The 19,826-nt window shown below is 44.6% G+C and overlaps 1 protein-coding gene across 1 annotated transcript in view; it reads right to left on the reverse strand.

Moving 5' to 3' along the window:
* Positions 1–16,397: 16,397 nt before the first annotated feature.
* The window catches only part of LOC310823776 (leucine-rich repeat-containing protein 7-like), a gene marked incomplete at its 3' end in the record, with an annotated part of 79,384 nt that continues 75,955 nt past the window's right edge, over positions 16,398–19,826 (reverse strand). The window contains exon 26 of the mRNA XM_083696625.1: positions 16,398–16,505. Within this exon, the coding sequence (XP_083552751.1) occupies positions 16,398–16,505 (108 nt within the window). The remainder of the gene's footprint in view (positions 16,506–19,826) is intronic.

Consider the following 19,826-nt stretch of genomic DNA (forward strand, 5'->3'; position numbering starts at 1 on the left):
AGTTTGCATTACATGGGAGGTGTGCAAGGAGGAAACCCCTGCTGTCAAAAAAAAACATCAGGGCAAGACTAAAGTTTGCCAGAGAAAGACCAGAACTTCTGGAACAATGTGCTTTGGACAGATGAATCCAAAGTTGAACTATTTGGGCACAGTAAGAGTAGACATGTTTGGCGCAAAACCAAGACAGCATTTGAGAACAAGAACCTCATACCAACTGTGAAGCATGGGGGTGGAAATGTCATGGTTTGGGGCTGCTTTTCTGCAGCAGGGCCTGGTCAGCTCACCATCATAGAATCCACTATGAATTCTGTATTGTATCAGAGGGTGCTTGAGGAAAATGTGAGACCATCTGTTCGAAAGTTGAAGCTGAAGCGGATGTGGACCATGCAACATGACAATGACCCAAAACATTCCAGTAAATCTACCAAGGAATGGCTCAAGAAAAAGAAATTGAGAGTTCTGGAATGGCCAAGTCAAAGCCCGGATCTTAATCCTATTGAGATGCTGTGGATTGATTTGAAACTGGCTGTGCATGCAAGACACCCCTCGAACATCCCACAGCTGAAAGAATTCTGCAAGGAGGAGTGGGAAAAACTTTCTCCCAATCGATGTCAGAGACTTGTAGACAGTTATAAGAAACGTCTAATTGAGGTTATTTCAGCCAAGGGGGGCAATACTAGCTATTAGGGCATGGGGTGTCCTAACTTTTTCCTCAGTAGGAATTGGCATTATTGTTAATTTTTCGTTAAATAAATGATTACAAAGTTACATTTTCATAGTTTTTTGTTCAATTACATCCCCTTTATCTATAGATATTGTTAGAAAGAAGATAAAATATTGATATGTCCATATTTTTAAGAGAATAACTTAATATTTTGGGGGGTGTCCTAACTTTTTCTCATGACTGTATAAAGATGGTGGATAGGGAGATCAACGTGATCTACTTCGCGAACCAGATCGGATTTTGTTACTTGTGAATAAAAGTCTCTGAATAAACCATCAGCTCTAGTCTTTGGCATTTTATTTCAAAGTATTTTAATGTGGTATTCCACCACATCACGCCCTCCACTTCCACCTAGCCGGTGTCAGTCTCTCTCCCTCTTCCCAGCCTGGGTGTTTGGTGTGGGCATGGCTGCCGATAGTTCACCTCATCATCTACACACCTGCGGCTCGTCTCCTCATCACCCTTCTGTGTTTTATACTCGGTTTTCCGTTCATTCCCCACCAGTTCGTTATAGTGCTTACCCCTATATGTCCCAGCAATTCCTCGCCTGTTGTTTTTCCTGGTTTGTGGAAAGTGTGTTTTTGAACTGTGTTTTTGCCTAATCCCTGCCGGATTATCTGCTCTTCCTAGGACTGCCTTATCGTGCTTCGACCTCCGCCTGAAAACCCTCTATCGGATTATCTGCCTGTCTCTGGACTGCCTTCTCGTGTACCGACCGCTGCCTGATCTACTCGCCTGCCTCCCCTGCCTTCCTGCCCTGTCTGCTCTGCCTGCCCTGCCCACCTGCGTACCCAATCACCCCGTTACCCTATCCCTGTTTTGTTCCTAATTAAATATCTATATTATTTTATACCTGTGTCCCGATTTTATACCTGTGCTGCACTTGGGTTCACTAGTTATGTAACGTGACAGTACGAATGTCAACAAACCCAGCAGACACAGAGGCGTTCCGACAAGCTTTCGCTAACCAAAGCGCAGTGCTGAGCTGCCAATCTCAAGCCCTGGAGACAATCTCTGGTACAGAGGAGTTTCTCCGCCAGACCTGTGCCGCCCAAGAGGCTCGCTTGGAGAGACAAGAACAGGCCCTGTCTGACATCTCCATGAGTCTGCGGGAGCTGTCGGCTGCGCTCGTCAGTCTCTGCAACCCATCTTCACCTTCGGTGCCCTCCCCCGCCACTAGTCCGGCCCCTATTTCACTCCCGGTGAATCGGGAGCCATTTGTCCCCGCACCCGAGTATTACGCCGGCAAATTGAAGTCCTATCGGGCATTTTTGGTTCAATGCTCCTTAGTATTCGAACAGCAGGCCCACACCTATTCGTCCGACCGAGCCCGGATCGCCTTTTTGATTGGTCACTTACAGGAAAGGCTCTCGCATGGGCCTCCGCGGTGTGGGACAAGCAATCACCGGCCTGTTTTTCTTACGCCAAATTCACACAGAAGATGCGAAAGGTGTTTGATCATCCCATCCAGGGTAAGGACGCCGCTCAGCGGCTTTTCTCTCTCCATCAGGAGTTCTGCAGCGTGGCAGACTTGGCCATAGAATTCCGGACTCTTGTTGCTGAGAGCGGCTGGAACGATGATGCGCTCCAGGGCACGTTCTGGAATGCGCTAAGTGACCCCATAAAAGATGAACTGGTGTCTCGGGAAGAGCCCCAAGACCTCGACTAGCTGATCGCCCTCGCCATCCCGATGGATAACCAAATCCGTGACCGCCGTAGGGAAAAGTCTGCCAGATCCCTGCCGGCCATCCCGTTCCCTTCAGGGATTCCACAGTATTCGCCGCTGAGAAGAGCCGAGTCCATCCGAGGCTTCCTGAGTTCTGCCGGTCTGGAGCCGATGCAACTGGATAGGGCTCGCCTGTCCTCGGAGGAGAGGGCTCGTCTCCTCAGTGACGGGACATGTCTGTATTGCGCCCAGGGTGGTCACTTGGTGGCCAACTGTCCCATTCGGCCCTGTCGTTCGGGAAAAGGGATGGCTCGTCCATAGTGGGAGAGATATGGACGAGCCGAGCCACCTGTTCCCCACTCTCTTGCCCCCAGATCAAGGCCACCCTCGGGTGGCGTACACAGTCCATTCCCCTCTCGGCCCTCATTGACAGTGGGGCTGATGACATTTTTTTGGATAGAGAGGTCGCGGAACAACTGGGTATTGAGACCGTGCCCCTGGACTGTCCTCTTGAGGCCAAGGGTCTGAATGGTATGTCCCTCGCCCTGGTCACCCATAAAACAGTTCCGGTCCCCCTGCGTCTATCAGGAAATTATCAGGAGAGGATCAGCCTCCACATATTCGACTGCTCCCACTCTCCGTTGGTGCTCGGGTATCCCTGGTTATGCGAGCACAACCCACAGCTGGATTGGGCCTCGGGCCAGATGAGTTCATGGAGCGATTTCTGTCACTCACATTGTTTACTCTCAGCCCCTGCCCCTGCTGTGTCTACCCCACTGCTCCTGCCGGAGGTCAGTGATTTATCCCCTGTCCCAGAACAAGACATCCTCCAGACCCCGTTCCGGCCTATTCCGTCCCCTACCTGTCCCCAGTCGACCTTGGTCTCACATCGCCTTGGATTTTGTCACCGGTCTCCCTCTATCAAACAGTAAAACCACCATTCTCACCCTTGTGGATAGGTTCTCTAAGGCTGCCCACTTCCTCGCTCTCCCTAAACTTCCCTCCGCCTGAGAGACCGCTGACATCATAGTGGATAACGTTTTTAGGCTTTATCCCGGCTGATATCGTGTCCGACAGAGGTCCCCAATTCATCTCCGAGGTCTGGAGGGCGTTTTGCAAGGCGTTGGGCGCTACGGTCAGCCTGTCATCCGGTTATCACCCCCAGATGAATGGTCGGTCTGAGCGGGCCAACCAGCAGATGGAGGCGGCACTTCGGTGTGTGGTCTTTGCTAACCCGTCCACCTGGAGTTCCCAGCTGTCATGGGTGGAGTACGCCTCACTGGTCAAATCATCCTCGGGTCTGTCCCCCTTCCTCTGTTCTCTTGGCTACCAGCCTCCTTTATTCCCAGCACAGGAGGAGTAATTGAGTCCTATGCAAATCAGAGACCCTGTAAAAACAAAGATATTAATTCCAAAATTACATGAACTATTATCCTTGCATTAAGATGGACTCAATTCAACTTATTGAGTGATTTGTTGATTGTTGCATTTTAGCTCATTTTAAGAGTCATAGCTTACGTGAGGTATTTCTGTGTTTCAATTTTAATAAATTTACTGACATTTCTACAAACGTGTTTTCGCTTCGTCATTCTAGGGTATTGTGTGTGGATTGATGGCAAATTCTTTTAACTTAATCCATTTTAAATTGAGTCTATGACACAACATGTGGAAAAAGTGAAGGGGTCTGAATACTTTTCGAAGGCACTCTAGATAGTCAACTGCCTCATAGATAGATAGATAGATAGATAGATAGATAGATAGAAAGATGTCGTAGCACTTATTTAAAGGCTCTGACCCGTGTGGTGGAAGTCTAGGATTTACCACTCTGTACTTCAGCTCTTTGGAGGTAAGAATCAAGAAATAAGTCCTGAGTAGCCACAATATCTGAGTCCGGTATTTATTGCTTGCAAGAGACAAGAGCGTAACAGCAGCCCAGTGTAAATCCGGGGGTCTGTTCAGCACAAGTCTGAAGAGGCGATTATCAGGGTTGTCTTTTATACAGATTACACATAATGGTAGGCGCCGCCAAGGCTATCACCTGATGGGCCTGTGCTTATGTAGGGAGGGGGCGAGAGAGCGAGAACGATGGGGAGACTTTCTCATTGATCAATCGGCGTTCAACATTTCACACCTATCTGCAAGATACGTCTGTCCCCCCATTACTGCTCTCCCTCACCACTCCCTCCGAAACCACCGCTGTTCATATGGTAAATTATACAGTGCTTCTCGGAAAACAATGGCTATAGAACTTTAGAGGTGTGGCAAGAGAAAATGTAATCACAGTATTTACACAGGTTTTATCAGTCACATGAAAGTGTATAGCCTGAAAACAGTTCTATCAATGTATTTCCCATAACACCCGGTCCAGCTGGCAGTGCTGCTGTGAGGTTTGAAGCCTGGTCCGGTCCAGTGTTATCCAGGAAATGGCTGTATGTGAGTTCAGAGTAGAGCAAACAGCTGCATGTATAGTAAATTTAAAGACAAATACTAGCCTTAGTAATCCCACACCTAGGGGAAAAGGTCACAAGGACACCAGATGGTCCTGGAACATCTCAGTGGGGTGAGATCAGATAGGTGGGGGCTGACTAGGGGGTATGGATGCTTTGAAGTAGAGTGGTACACAGCTGTGTAAACATAATCAGGTGATCTGGGGACAGGATGGATGGGTGACAAACACAGTTGTAAACAGCCAGGACAAAAAGCTTTAGAAAATAGCCTAGGTCAATTGATCTCTCAAGTAGACTGACAGACGCCAAGTCAAAGGGGGCGTAGCCCCGGGATGACGAAATGTAGTTCTTAAATATCATTGGTGTAAGTAGACAGGAATTTGAATGAAGGGCGTTGACCTGTGTGATGTTTATAAAAGGACAGGTAACGGAAGTGAAAGGGGTTCAACTTTGCAAACCTGACCCGGCTTTGTTCTCTGTGAATAAAGTCTCTGAATGAATCAACAGCTCTGGTTAACGGTATGTTATTTCAAAATACCATGATTTAAATTCCACTACTGTCGCCGAGGACGAGATTAGTATGGCCTTTTCCCGGCCTAAACACCATTCCCAACGTTAATTCGTTAATTCGTTGATTCGAATGTGTGTAACTGATTAATGATAAGTTGATTCAAATGTGTGTAACTGATAAATGAGTTCAAATATGTGCAAAAGGCAAAACTGAATAAGAGAAATTATAAGGGTAGTGTATGACTCCGGGTCAACATATCTAGTTGGACCTCGTAGTGATAACGGTTTAACTGATACTGAAGTAGGCAACCAAATGCATTAATGTTTGACTGTATAATTCTTACTCAGAAATGATTTCTGAAGTAGGCTAATCATGTGTGCTAATGATAATTGTATACCATATGTACTAAATGTTAACTTTGAGAAAGGCATAGATTAGTATGGGACAAAAATAGAGTAGAATTGCAGAAGTCCACAATAAGAAGTGGCCTTGAGTCCAGTTTGAGCAGGAGAGTGATAAGTATGTCTCGTAGACATAACAACAGGTGCCCTTAGGCCCATGACTAAGCATGGGTGCGAACTCAGGGTGATGTAATGAACTAGATCGAATTCTATGCTTGACTGAGAACTAGATCGAATTCTATGCCTGACAAAATGAACTAGATAAGAAAGGGTGGGGGTAAAGGAAAGCCCCATTGCAAACTATAAAAAGAGCTCCCTGGAGCAGTACAACGGACTTTCCCCGCTGCGGAGCATAACACCAGAAGGCCCGGAGCAGGACTGAGTGTGTTGAAGAATACCCCGGAGTGGAAACTGGAGTTTTTCATACTCTAGCACCCGAGCAGGATCTCCTTGTCCGGACCTCACACTCTGATTGAATTCTGACTGTCGGCCTCGCCACACTAGTACAACGGAGGACCTTGGCGGACCTTTGTTTGTATAACAACAGCTCTGGCGGATAGAGGAACCGGCTACGCTCGGGCCAAGTGAAACTGGGACTTCTCTAAATTTCACAGGCAGAGTAGGGACAGACTGATAGGTTTTATTATTTTATAATTTTTATAATTTTTGAATACTAGCATTTTATCATTTAATCACTCTGCCTGTAATGCTGCAATGTTTTAAGCCATCATTAAAGAATTTAACCTGCATTTAAAGGAACAGTTTTCTCAATTTTAATTCTTAATTTTTATCATTTTTTTATTTTTTATTTTTATATTTTTAGTCATTCCATCCCTCATAAGCCTTTTTACCTCCTCCTGGTAACATAAAATATTATAGATTGCTGTGCATAATACATCTTAGGATCTGAAGGGTTATATCTGGCCCCTTATTACCTCCTTTGGGTAAATTATCCTTACCGATAAACCCTTTATCCGCAACCACACCAACTGGCACTCATATCAGATTAGAGCGGTCGTTAACCATAGAGACTACCCACTTCTGTGTACAGTTTTTAGGTTTGGGGAGATTTTTCAGTTCAGCTGAGGTGGGTAGAGGAAGATATGGGAGGAACTATGGGATGTAGACCGTTAACAGCGGAGTGAATCTAATCGACACCAACCGACATAGGACCAGTCAGCATCTGACAGGGCAAGACCCCTCAGGCTGAGGATCCATAACCAGTTATCTGAGGGTTGGTCGGGGGTTCTGTACAGAGCCTAAATTCCCGGGAGACACTACACATGCAGTTCAACAGTAGCACAGTTGATAAGTACCATCGATCGAAGTAGAAATTAAAATAAAATAGAAAACTGGCATAAGAAGACCACAGCTGACCAAGACAATAACAATAGTGACATTTTATTCTTTATACAATAGAGACTTTCATACATTATTCAAAACACTTCTTATATACTAAAAAACTGTCCTGTACTCCCAAAGCTCAAAATGGCTCCAGTTTAGGATTCGGGTGAGTTGGTATTTGCACAGCATTTTTTTCAATTATGTATATATATATATATATATATATATATATATATATAGATTCTGTAAAAATGTATTTTAAATATGTACACATTAGTGTCTGCAAAATGTATTTTAAACACATACTAGATTTTACCAATCACATCTCTTTGTGGTAATACAGAAATCAAACCGGAAGGATTAAACTTGCATATGCAAAGAAATAAATATTATAATAAATTGTCACTAAATATGTCCAATTTAACAGAATAGTTCTGAATAGTTAAAATTACTTTTTGCACAAACAATTAAGCAGCATCAAATCAGTCTCCAGTCAGCCTCTGCTGTGCAGAAGCCTAGAGGACGTCCATTCATATTTGAATCTCAACTATTTACATCAATACTGCAGTTAGACTTCATAGTATCATGTATCTGCTTTTTATATTCAATAATGTAATTTAAACACATACAAAAATGAACGTTTGTATATTCATATATATTCATATATATACACTCACCGAGCACTTTATTATGAACACCTGTACACCTTCTCATGGTGGAGATGGTGTAATGGTGTGGGGAATGTTTTCTTGGCACACTTTGGGCCTGTTAATACCAATCAATCATCGCTTGAATGCCACAGCCTATTTGAGTATTGTTGCTGACCATGTGCATCCCTTCATGGCCACAATTTACCCATCTTCTAATGGCTACTTCCAGCATGATAATGCACCATGTCACAAAGCAAAAGTCGTCTCAAACTGGTTTCATGAACATGACAATGAGTTTAGTGTTCTTCAGTGGCCTTCCCAGTCACCGGATCTGAATCCAATAGAACACCTTTGGGACCAGTCAAAAGTTTGGACGCAAACTTGCCAAGAGTGTGCAAAGCTGTCATCAAAACAAAAGGTGGCTACTTTGAAGAATCTAAAATATAAAACATATTCTGGCTTGTTTAACACTTTTTTGTTTACTCCATAATTCCATATGTGTTCCTTCATAGTTTTGATGTCTTCAATATTAATCTACAATGTAGAAATAATAAAAATAAAGAAAAACCATTGAATGAGAAGGTGTGTCCAAACTTTTGACTGGTACTGTGTAATATATATATATATATATATATATATATATATATATATATATATATATATATATATATATATAAAACACAATATATATTTATATATATTTGTATAACACAAATTCACAATTACAATAGAAATACATTTTATAAGTCAGCTTCTTTTCTCCAAGTCATAGGTTCTCTATCCATTCTTTGTCATTTTCCTTATAAAATCTGGCAATTTGACCAAAGTTAAGGTATATCAATATATTATAAATAATTACCTGAAACATTTAGTAAAAAATAATTATGTTATCAAATATGTCACACTATTTTAAATATTTGAACTGTTAACTGACAAGCATGTCCCAGCTTGGCACAAGTCCACCCAGGGGCCTTTTTCGGGTTTTATTAGAGGCTTCATTTAGGCTCTTAGATTTGCTAAAAAACGTCACATTTGATGCTACATTTGACAAACAGATACTCACGGGTCTTGGCCACAGTTCTGAGGGATACAATGGCACAAACTCACCCCTCTCATAAAAGCTCATCGTTTTACAAGCTAATGAGAAAAGTATTTATGAGAGAGACTCTGAACTCTGTTTCAAAAACACAGAGAATTTATCCTCAAAAAACATATTCAAAGACAGTTATTACTAACGTGACAGCATACTGAAATACAGAGCTTGGCGTGAGCCTCCGTCCGGTCATGAGAAACAAGGTGAAAAGTCGAGGTCAGAAGCGTCAAACACATGAATCCCGTCCAATCACGTGCTCAAATTCAGAATTCTACTATAATGGCTGTTCTCAAAACAATGTCACCCATCCTGTCTGTCTTCCTGCATGTGGCTTCCTCAAAGTGATTAGGGTTAGGGTTAGGGTGAGACCAATAGGTGAACGAACAACTATCAGACACAATAAGGTGGTCGGTTGAGTAAATCAATGTTGTTTCATAAGATTAACGAAAAAACACAGTGATAAAATCTGAAAAAAAACAAAAAAAACAGCTCTTCTGCATGATCAAGTGGCCCAGTAGGGTTTCAGTCGGAGACGTTATGTATGTAAGATGTCATTATAAGACCTCACAACCAAAGTGGAAAGGTGTGTGTCAGTACCTGTGTCAGTCAGTACCTATTGTCTCTATGGTTACTGTTGTCTCTATGGAAGAATGTGACTGTTGTAGGTATGGTTATTTATGTCTCTATGGTAGAATGGGACTGTCGCTATGGTAACTGTTGTCTCGATGCTAGAATGTGACTGTTGTCTCAATGGTTACTGTTGTCTCCATAGTAACTGTTGTCTCGATGGTAGAATCAAAGACAAAGGAGTCAATCTGTGGACTCCATCGAGGAAGGCCTGAGAGGAAGGCCAAACTACTAAGTATTTTTATTCTATTAGTTAGTTTTTTCACTACTCTGAGTGTACTGAGTGCTACCTACATCTTGTATTTCCCACAAACCCTCTATCTCTATACCGGCAAATATCACAATGTGCTCTATCCTCATTCCTGTTATTTCATCCCTCAGGAAGACATACCGACGCTACACCCCCACTCGCAACCCTTCCAATCTTTTTTTTTTTAAAGAATATGTTTTTAGGGCATTTCTGCTTTATTGGGATAGAGACAGTAGAGATTGACAGAGAAGGATGTGGGAGAATGGGAGAGAGAGAGGAGGGATGACATGCAAGATAGGTTGAGGGTCGGAATCAAACCAGGAACCTTGCGATTACGTGGTAAGCGCATTAGTGTGCTACTAAGCGCCCCGCAACCCTTCCAATCTAATCTACCCACCATGCTCAACTGACCACAAACTCACTGTTGTGGGAGGACTGTGGGAGGCCAGTCAGCGGTCCGGAAAGCAGAGGCTATCTCAGCCGATGCCTGCATCATGTCCCTCCACTTCCTTGGTCTCACAGAGACATGGATTACACCGGAAAACACAGCTACTCCAGCAGCCCTCTCTGATGCCTACTCCTTTTCTCATTCCCCTAGACTCTCTGGTCGATGGGGAGGAACAGGACTCCTCATCTCGCCTAAGTGGTCACATAATGTCCTTCCCCTGTCACACCTGTCCATATCCACTTTCGAATTCTATACTGTTTCTGTCACCTCCCCTGTCAAACTTCACATTGTTGTTATCTATCGTCCACCAGGTCAGCTTGGCCACTTCTTAGACGAGATGGATGTCCTTCTCAGCTTCATTGCTACACCGCACTACTGGGTGACTTCAACATCCAGTCGGAGAAGCTTCACTCATCTGGAGCACTTGATCTTCTCTCCTCCTTCGGCCTTACCCTGTCCCACTCTCCTCCGACTCATAAGGCATGCAATGAGCTCGACCTTGTCTTCACCAGATCCTCCCATACCTCCAACCTTACTGTTACCCCTCTTCTGGTTTCTGATCATCATTTCTCCCTTCCTCTCAAATCCTCTCCCTCCCAGTCAGTCTCTACCCACACTGTATCCTCTCGTCGCAACCTGCGTACCCTCTCACTCACCGCTCTCTCTTCCTCTGTCTTATCCGCCCTACCCTCTGTTGAATCCTTCTCCCTTCTATCCACTGATGCAGCTTACTCCACCCTCCTGTCCACTCTTTCCTCATCCAACAACTCTCTCTGTCCACAGACCTCAAGGCTGGCACAATCCTCTCCACGCGCTCCCTGGCTGTCTGAAACCCTGCAAGCTTGTAGAATAGGGCTCTGGGCAGCTGAGAGGAAATACCTTATCTCTCTCTCCTCCTTAACAACACCTCATCTGCATCAACTGCTAAAGCTTCTTATTACCATTCCAAAATTCAATCCTCTGCCTCTGACCCAAGGAAACTGTTCTCCACATTTTCCTCACTCCTCAACCCACCTCCTCCCCCTCCTCCCTCCTCCCTGTCTGCGGATGACTTTGTCACTTACTTTGAAAAGAAGGTTGATGACATTAGCAGCTCTTTCCCTCTACCTCTCACCAACACTGCTACCTCTCCTCCCAAACCCACTGCGCTACCCCCGGTCTCTCGTTTATCAGATTTTTCCCCCCTCTCCCCTGATGATGTTCTAAAACTGGTCACATCCAAGCGGGCAACCACCTGCCCCCTCGATCCTATCCCCTCCCTCTTTCTCCAATCCATCTCCAAAGACCTCCTTCCATTCCTTACCACCTTAATCAATTCCTCTCTATCCACAGGATCTGTCCCAGCTGCCTTCAAGACAGCCAGAGTCAAGCCTCTTCTCAAGAAACCAACTCTTGACCCGTCTGCTGTCCATAACTACAGACCGGTATCCCTTCTCTCCTTCTTATCTAGAGACGTGGTCTCTAACCAACTGTCTCACTACCTCCTTCAGAACAAGCTCCCTGACCCTCACCAATCCGGCTTTAAGGCTGGGCACTCTACTGAGACTGCTCTCCTTGCTGTCACTGAGGCCCTCCCTCTCCTCTGTTCTCATTCTTCTGGACTTGTCCGCTGCATTCAACACAGTAAACCACCCGATCCTTCTCTCCACCCTCTCAGAATTGGGCGTCTCTGCACTCTCCTGGTTTTCATCCTACCTGGCCAATCACTCTTACCAGGTGACGTGCCCTCTCCACGAGCCCTCACCACTGGGGTCCCCCAGGGCTCTGTCCTAGGGCCCTTACTGTTCTCCCTCTATACCAAATCTCTTGGCTAGGTAATTTCCTCACATCTATTTCCCCCCTTCTGACTCACAGGTGGCAACACGTGTCTCGGCATGTCTTACAGACATTTCTGCTTGGATGTCAGCCCACCACCTAAAGCTCAACCTTGACAAGACTGAGCTGTTCTTCCTCCCAGGGAAAGCCTGCCCTCTCCAAGACTTCTCCATCACAGTAGTTCATCTGTGAATCTAGTAGTTCATCTGCAGTTCATCCAGAATGCTGTTGCCCGTCTGGTGTTCAATCTCCCCAAATGTCAGTAGCTTGCATCAGATTCAAAACCCTGGTGCTCGCCTACCGGGCGGCAAAAGGAACAGCCCCTCCCTACTTGCAAGCAATGGTCAGTCCCCAAACCCCTGCCCGATCACTCCGCCTGGCACCGCTGCCTCTACGTGGATGCAGCAGCCGCACTACTCGGTCACGGCTTTTCACTGTCCTGGTGCCCCGCTGGTGGAATGAGCTTCCCACTGCTGTCATGACTGCAGAGTCACAACCTATCTTCTGCCGTAGATTGAAGACTTAAACAAATGTATTTGTTGTAAGTCGCTTTGGATAAAGGCGTCTGCTAAATGCCATAAATTTAAATGTAAATTGTCTCCATGGTTACTGTTGTCTCTATGGTAGAATGTGACTGTTGTCTCCATGGTTACTGTTGTCTCCATGGTTACCGTTGTCTCTATGGTTACTGTTGTCTCCATGGTTACTGTTGTCTAGATCGGAGAATGTGACTGCGGTCACGATGGTTACTGTTGTCTCCATGGTTACTGTTGTCTCTATGGTGACTGTTGTCTCCAGGGTTACTGTTGTCTCTATATTAGAATGTGACTCTTGTCGCTATGGTGACTGCTATCTTCATGGTTACTTTTGTCTCTATGGTAGAATGTGACTGTTGTCTCCATGGTTACTGTTGTCTCCATGGTTACTGTTGTCTCTATGGTAACTGTTGTCTCCATGGTTTCTGTTGTCTCTATGGTTACTGTTGTTTCCAGGGTTACTGTTGTCTCTATATTAGAATGTGACTCTTGTCTCAGTGGTTACTGTTGTCTTGTCTCTGTTGGCTTGTCTCTGTGGTTACTGTTGTCTTTATGGTTACTGTTGTCTCGATGGTTACAATTGTCTCTTTGTTCGAATGTGACTGTTGTCTCCATGGTTACTGTTGTCTCTTTGGTAGAATGTGACTGTTGTCTCTATGGTTACTGTTGTCGGTATGTGTATTGTTGTCTCGATGGTAGAATGGGACTGTCACGATGGTTCCTGTTGTCTCTATGGTTACTGTTGTCTCGATCGTAGAATGTGACTGTTCTGTTGTCTCGATGGTTAAATGGGACTGTTGTCTCCATGGTTACTGTTGTCTCTATGGTTACTTTTGTCTCTATGGTAGAATGTGACTGTTGTCTCCATGGTTACTGTTGTCTCTATGGTAACTGTTGTCTCCATGGTTTCTGTTGTCTCTATGGTAGAATGTGACTGTTGTCTCTATGGTTACTGTTGTCTCCATGGTTACTGTTGTCTCTATGGTAGAATTTGACTGTTGTCTCAATGGTTACTGTTGTCTCTTTGGTAGAATGTGACTGTTGACTCTATGGTTACTGTTTTCTCTATGATGACTGTTGTCTCTCTTTTTTTTTAAATATGTTTTTAGGGCATTTCTGCTTTATTGGGATAGAGACAGTAGAGATTGACAGGAAGGATGGGAGAGAGAGGAGGGATGACATGCAAGATAGGTCGAGGGTCGGAATCGAACCAGGAACCTTGCGATTACGTGGTAAGCGCATTAGTGTGCTACGCCACTAAGCGCCCCATGACTGTTGTCTCTATGGTGACTGTTGTCTCGATGGTAAAATGTGACTGTTGTCTCTATGTTTACTGTTGTCTCCATAGTAATTGTTGTCTCGATGGTAGAATGTGACTGCTGTCTCTATGTTTACTGTTATCTCTCTGGTTACTGTTGTCTCTATGGTAGAATGTGACTGTTGTCTCCATGATTACTGTTGTCTCTATGGTAGAATGTGACTGTTGTCTCCATGGTTACCGTTGTCTCTATGGTTACTGTTGTCTCCATGGCTACTGTTGTCTCTCTGGTAGAAAGTTACTGTTGTCTCTGTGGTAGAATGTGACTGGTGTCTCTATGGTTACTGTTGTCTCTGTGGTTACTGTTGTCTATATGGTAGAATGTGACTGTTGTCTGCAAGGTTACTGTTGTCTCCATGGTTTCTGTTGTCTATATGGTAGAATGTGACTGTTGTCTGCAAGGTTACTGTTGTCTCCATGGTTTCTGTTGTCTCTATGGTAGAATGTGATTATAGTTTCCATGATAACTGTTGTCTCGATCGGAGAATGTGACTGTGTTCACTATGATTACTGTTGTCTCTATGGTTTCTGTTGTCTCCATGGTTACTGTTGTCTCTATGGTAGAATGTGACTGTTGTCGCCATGGTTACTGTTGTCTCTATGGTAGAATGTGACTGTTGTCTCTGTGGTAGAGTATGACTGTTGTCTCTATGGTTACTGTTGTCTCTGTGGTTACTGTTGTCTTTATGGTAGAATGTGACTGTTTTCTGCAAGGTTACTGTCGCCTCTATGGTTACTGTTGTTTCTATGGTAGAATGTGAATGCTGTCTCTATGGTTACTATTGTCTCTATGGTTACTGTTGTCTCTATGGTAGAATGTCACTGTTGTCGCCATGGTTACTGTTGTCTCCATGGTAACTGTTGTCTCTATGGTAGAATGTGACTGTTTTCTCCATGGTTACTGTTGTCTCTTTGGTGACGGTTGTCTCTATGGTTACTGTTGTCTCGATGGTTACTTTTGCCTCTGTGGTTACTGTTGTCTCTATGGTAGAATGTGACTGTTTTCTCCATGGTTACAGTTGTCTCGATGGTTACTGTTGCCTCTATGGTTACTGTTGTCTCCATGGTAGAATGTGACTGTTCTCAATTTTGTTATTGTTGTCTCTATGGTTACTGCTCTCTTGATGGTAGAATGGGACTGTTGTCTGCAATGTTGACTGTTATAGTTATAGTTACTGTTGTCTCTGTGGTAGAATGTGACTGTTGTTGCTGTGGTTACTGTTGTCTCTGTTGTTGAATGTGGCTGTTGTCTCCAGGGTTAATGTTGTCTCTATGGTAGAATGTGACTGTTGTCGCAATGGTTACTGTTGTCTCTATGGTAGAATGTGACTGTTGTCGCTCTGGCTATTGTTGACTCTGTGGTAGACTGTGAGTTGTCTCTATGGTTACTGTTGTCTCTTTGGTAGAATGGAACTGTTGTCGCTCTGGTTACTGTTGTCTCTATGGTAGAACATGACTGTTTTCTCCATGGTTACTGTTGTCTCTATGGTTCCTGCTGTCTCTATGGTTACTGTTGTCTCTGTGGTAGAATGTGACTGTTGTCTGTATGGTTACTGTTGTCTCCATGGCTACTGTTGTCTCTCTGGTAGAATGTGACTGTTGTCTGTATGGTTACTGTTGTCTCCATGGCTACTGTTGTCTCTCTGGTAGAATGTGACTGTTGTCTCTATGGTTACTGCTGTCTCTATGTTTACTGTTGTCTTTATGGTACAATGTGACTGTTGTCGCCATGGTTACTGTTGTCTCCATGGTTACTGTTGTCTCTCTGGTAGAATGTGACTGTTGTCTCTATGGTAACTGTTGTCTCTATGGTAGAATGTGACTGTTTTCTCCATGGTTACTGTTGTCTCTTTGGTGACGGTTGTCTCTATGGTTACTGTTGTCTCGATGGTTACTTTTGCCTCCATGGTTACTGTTGTCTCTATGGTTCCTGCTGTCTCTATGGTTACTGTTGTCTCTGTGGTCACTGTTGTCTCTATGGTTCCTGCTGTCTCTATGGTTACTGTTGTCTCTGTGGTAGAATGTGACTGTTGTCTCTATGGTTACTGTTGGCTCTATGGTTACTGTTGTCTCCATGGTTACTGTTGTGTCTATGGTTACTGTTACTAGGAGGGTATTTACACGAGGCAGTGCTGATGAAGAACGGGTCCTAATAGCCCTTTTCAACCAAAAGTGAAGGTTGAAAAAAGGCATATTAAATATAAGAATTGAGCAAAAACCAAAACAGAACAAAACTATACAGCCTTGAGAATGCTTCTCCAATCACATCAACTCAAGATATACATTTCCAGTTTACATAAAAGTTATATAGAACTATATATATATATATATATATATATATATATAAAATAAGTATATATATATATATATATATATAGAGAGAGAGAGAGATATATATAGATATAATAAGATATGTTATCCTATGGTACATTTGGCACTAGTATCGCCATTGGTCCAGCAATTGGCAAATGTCTCAAGTTCCTCGATAAAAAGTGTGTGTAAGCGTCCCAGTTTCAGTTTCTGCGCTCGGTCGGACAAGAAGCGAGAAGGTGTTGTTAAAAAAATATCTAGATTGTGCTCTCCCTCAGGATGACCATATCGACCGTCTGCTGGAAGTTCTTCAGAAGAGACACGGCCGTCTCGTGTTCCATGTGTAAAAAATTATGTCCATTGGCCTGCAAGGCAAAACATCAGGCAGAGAAGTCAACATGGGGGAGGATGGGGGAGAGGGGGGAGAGGAAGGGGAGAACAGGGGAGAGAGGGGGGTGGGGCGGGGGGGAGAGGGAGGACGAGTGGAGCGGGGGAGGTCAGGCAGGGCGACACAGGAGGACTGGGAACAGCCCTAGAAACACAACACTGTGGAAGAGAAGAAGAAAAAGAGAGAGGAAGGGTCATGCTGTCAAGGAGAAGGAGGTAGAGAAGGAGGTCTTTAGAGGAGTGTCTGTCTGTCTGTCCGTCAGCTACGTTCTGCTGTATCTGTGGAGAAAAGAGAGGGGGTGGAGCCCACTGCTTGGGGAGGAGCCTAGGGCTGGGGGTGGAGCCTGCTGCTGGGGGAGGAAACTGCTGCTCGGGCAGGGGATGGAGCTTGTGGCTAGAGGGGGGGTCTGCTGCTGGGGGAGGAAACCGCTGCTCGGGCAGGGGATGGAGCTATGCCACTAGAACCACATGTAAAACCACACAGATAAAAGAGCATTAAAGGAGCCAGATATAAATATAGAGATATAGAAAACTACATTATACAGCTCTGGAAAAAATTAAGAGACCACTCCAAATTTTTCTTAAATCAACATCTCTACATGTATGGCAGCCATTCCATTCCAGTGTCTGTTGAATTCCAATACAGGCACACCTCATTCTACTTAATGAGGTACTGATTAGGTGATCACCTGAACCAAATCTTATTTAATGAGGAAAAGTATAAAAACCACTGCTGTGGTCATCACTATCCTCTTGCAATAGGACCAGCTGGATGGCAAAAACAGTGCTAGTAGTACCTCAAAAGTAATTGGCATAAAAAAAAAAAAGTATTGACCATGCCAAAAGAGTTTTGAGTGAGGGAAAGAAGGGTTCAATTCTGGCTTTACTGGCAGAGGGATACAGTGAGCGTCAGGTTGCTTCCGTCCTTAAAATTTCAAAGACGGCGGTTCATAAGAACAAGGTCAAGCAGCAGACATTTGGGACAACAAAGCTACAGACCGGTAGAGGGCGAAAACGACTCTCCACTCACCGGGATGACCGCCAACTCATTCGAATGTCACTCAACAACTGTAGGATGACATCTAATGACCTACAAAAAGAATGGCAAACGGCAGCTGGGGTGAAGTGCACGGCGAGGACGGTTCGAAACAGGCTCCTAGGGGCAGGGCTGAAGTTGTGCAAAGCTAGAAAAAAGCCCTTCATCAACGAGAAGCAAAGAAGAGCCAGGCTGAGGTTTGCAAAAGACCATAAGGATTGGACCGTAGAGGACTGGAGTAAGGTCATCTTCTCTGATGAGTCCAATTTTCAGCTTTGCCCAACACCTGGTCATCTAATGGTTAGACAGAGACCTGGAGAGGCCTACAAGCCACAGTGTCTCGCACTTACTGTGAAATTTGGTGGAGGATCGGTGATGATTTGGGGGTGCTTCAGCAAGGTTGGAATCGGGCAGATTTGTCTTTGTGAAGGACGCATGAATCAAGCCACGTACAAAGTTGTCCTGGAAGAAAACTTGCTTCCTTCTTCTCTGACAATGTTCCCCAACTCTGAGGATTGTTTTTTTCCAGCAGGACAATGGTCCATACCACACAGCCAGGTCAATCAAGGTGTGGATGGAGGACCACCAGATCAAGACCCTGTCATGGCCAGCCCAATCTCCGGACCTGAATCCCATTGAAAACCTCTAGAATGTGATCAAGAGGAAGATGGATGGTCACCAGCCATCAATCAAAGCCGAGCTGCTTGAAGTTTTGCGCCAGGAGTGGCATAAAGTCACCCAACAGCAATGTGAAAGACTGGTGGAGAGCATGCCAAGACGCATGAAAGCTGTGATTGTAAATCAGGGTTATTCCACCAAATATTGATTCCTGAACTCTTCCTAAGTTAAAACATTAGTATTGTGTTGTTTAAAAATTAATATGAACTTGTTTTCTTTGCATTATTCGAGATCTGAAAACACTGCATGTTTTTTGTTATTTTGACCAGTTGTCATTTTCTGCAAATAAATGCTCTAAATGAGAATATTTTTATTTGGAATTTGGGAGAAATGTTGTCAGTAGTTTATAGAATAAAACAAACATTTTCATTTTACTCAAACACATACCTATAAATAGTAAAACCAGAGAAATTGATAATTTTGTAGTTATTTTTTTCCAGAGCTGTGTATATTATATGTATGTTCTATACATTCTATCTCTGTGATCTGAACAGCAGCCTGACATGAACCAGAATCAGACATGCGGCCCCGTCCACAAACAACCCCTAGCCCCTATACACTACTCACGAGCCCCTACTCCCTGCAGACTACCCCAAGACCCCAACTCCCTACAAACAGCCCCTTGCCCCCAGACACTACACACTACCTTCCTAGCCCCTACACACTACCCCTAGCCCCTACACTCTACCCTTACACACTACCCCTAGCCCCTATACACTACCCCTAGCCCCTACACACTACTCCTAGCCCCTACACACTACTCCTAGCCCCTGCACTCTACTCCTAGCCCCTACACTCTATCCCCAAGCCTCTACACTCTACTCCTAGTCCCTACACTCTATTCTTGTCTCAACACTCTACTCCGAGCCACTACACACTACCCCTAGACCCTAAACACTACCCCTACACACTACCCTAGTGGTCCTCTGTGGCTCAGTTGGTAGAGCATGGTGCTAACAACGCTTAGGTTGTGGGTTTGATTCCCACTGGGACCATACATACTGAAATGTATGCACTCACTGCAATGTAAGTCGCTTTGGATCAATGTCAGCTAGTAGGAGCTAGTGTCTAGGGAGTAGAAGCTAGGGAGTAGGTGCAAGTGTCTAGGGAGTAGGGAGTAGTGTCTAGGGAGTAGGAGCTAGTGTCTAGGGAGTAGGGAGTAGTGTCTAGGGAGTAGCGGCTAGTGTCTAGGGAGTAGGAGCAAGTGTCTATAGAGTAGGGGCAAGTGTCTAGAGAGTATAGGGAGGAGGGGCTAGGAAATAAGGGCTAGTGTCAAGGGAATAGGTGAAAGTGTCTAGGGAGTAGGAGCTAGTGTCTAGGGAGTAAGAGCAAGTGTCAAGTGAGTACAGAGAAGTGTCAAGGGAGTGGCAGCTAGTGTCTAGGGAGTAGGGGTTAGTTTCTCGGGAGTAGGGGCTTGTGTCTTAACAGTAGGAGCTAGTGTATATGGAGTAGGGTCTTGTGTCAAGGAGCAGAAGGCTTGTGTCTCGGGAGTAAAGGCTTGTGTTTAGGGAGTAGGAGCTAGTGTCCAGGGAGTAGGAGCTAGTGTCTATGGAGTAGGAGCTAGTTCTAGGGAGGCTACGGAAGA

This window comes from Argentina silus (assembly GCF_951799395.1).
Source record: "Argentina silus genome assembly, chromosome: Y".
In the NCBI taxonomy this organism is placed as follows: domain Eukaryota; kingdom Metazoa; phylum Chordata; class Actinopteri; order Argentiniformes; family Argentinidae; genus Argentina; species Argentina silus.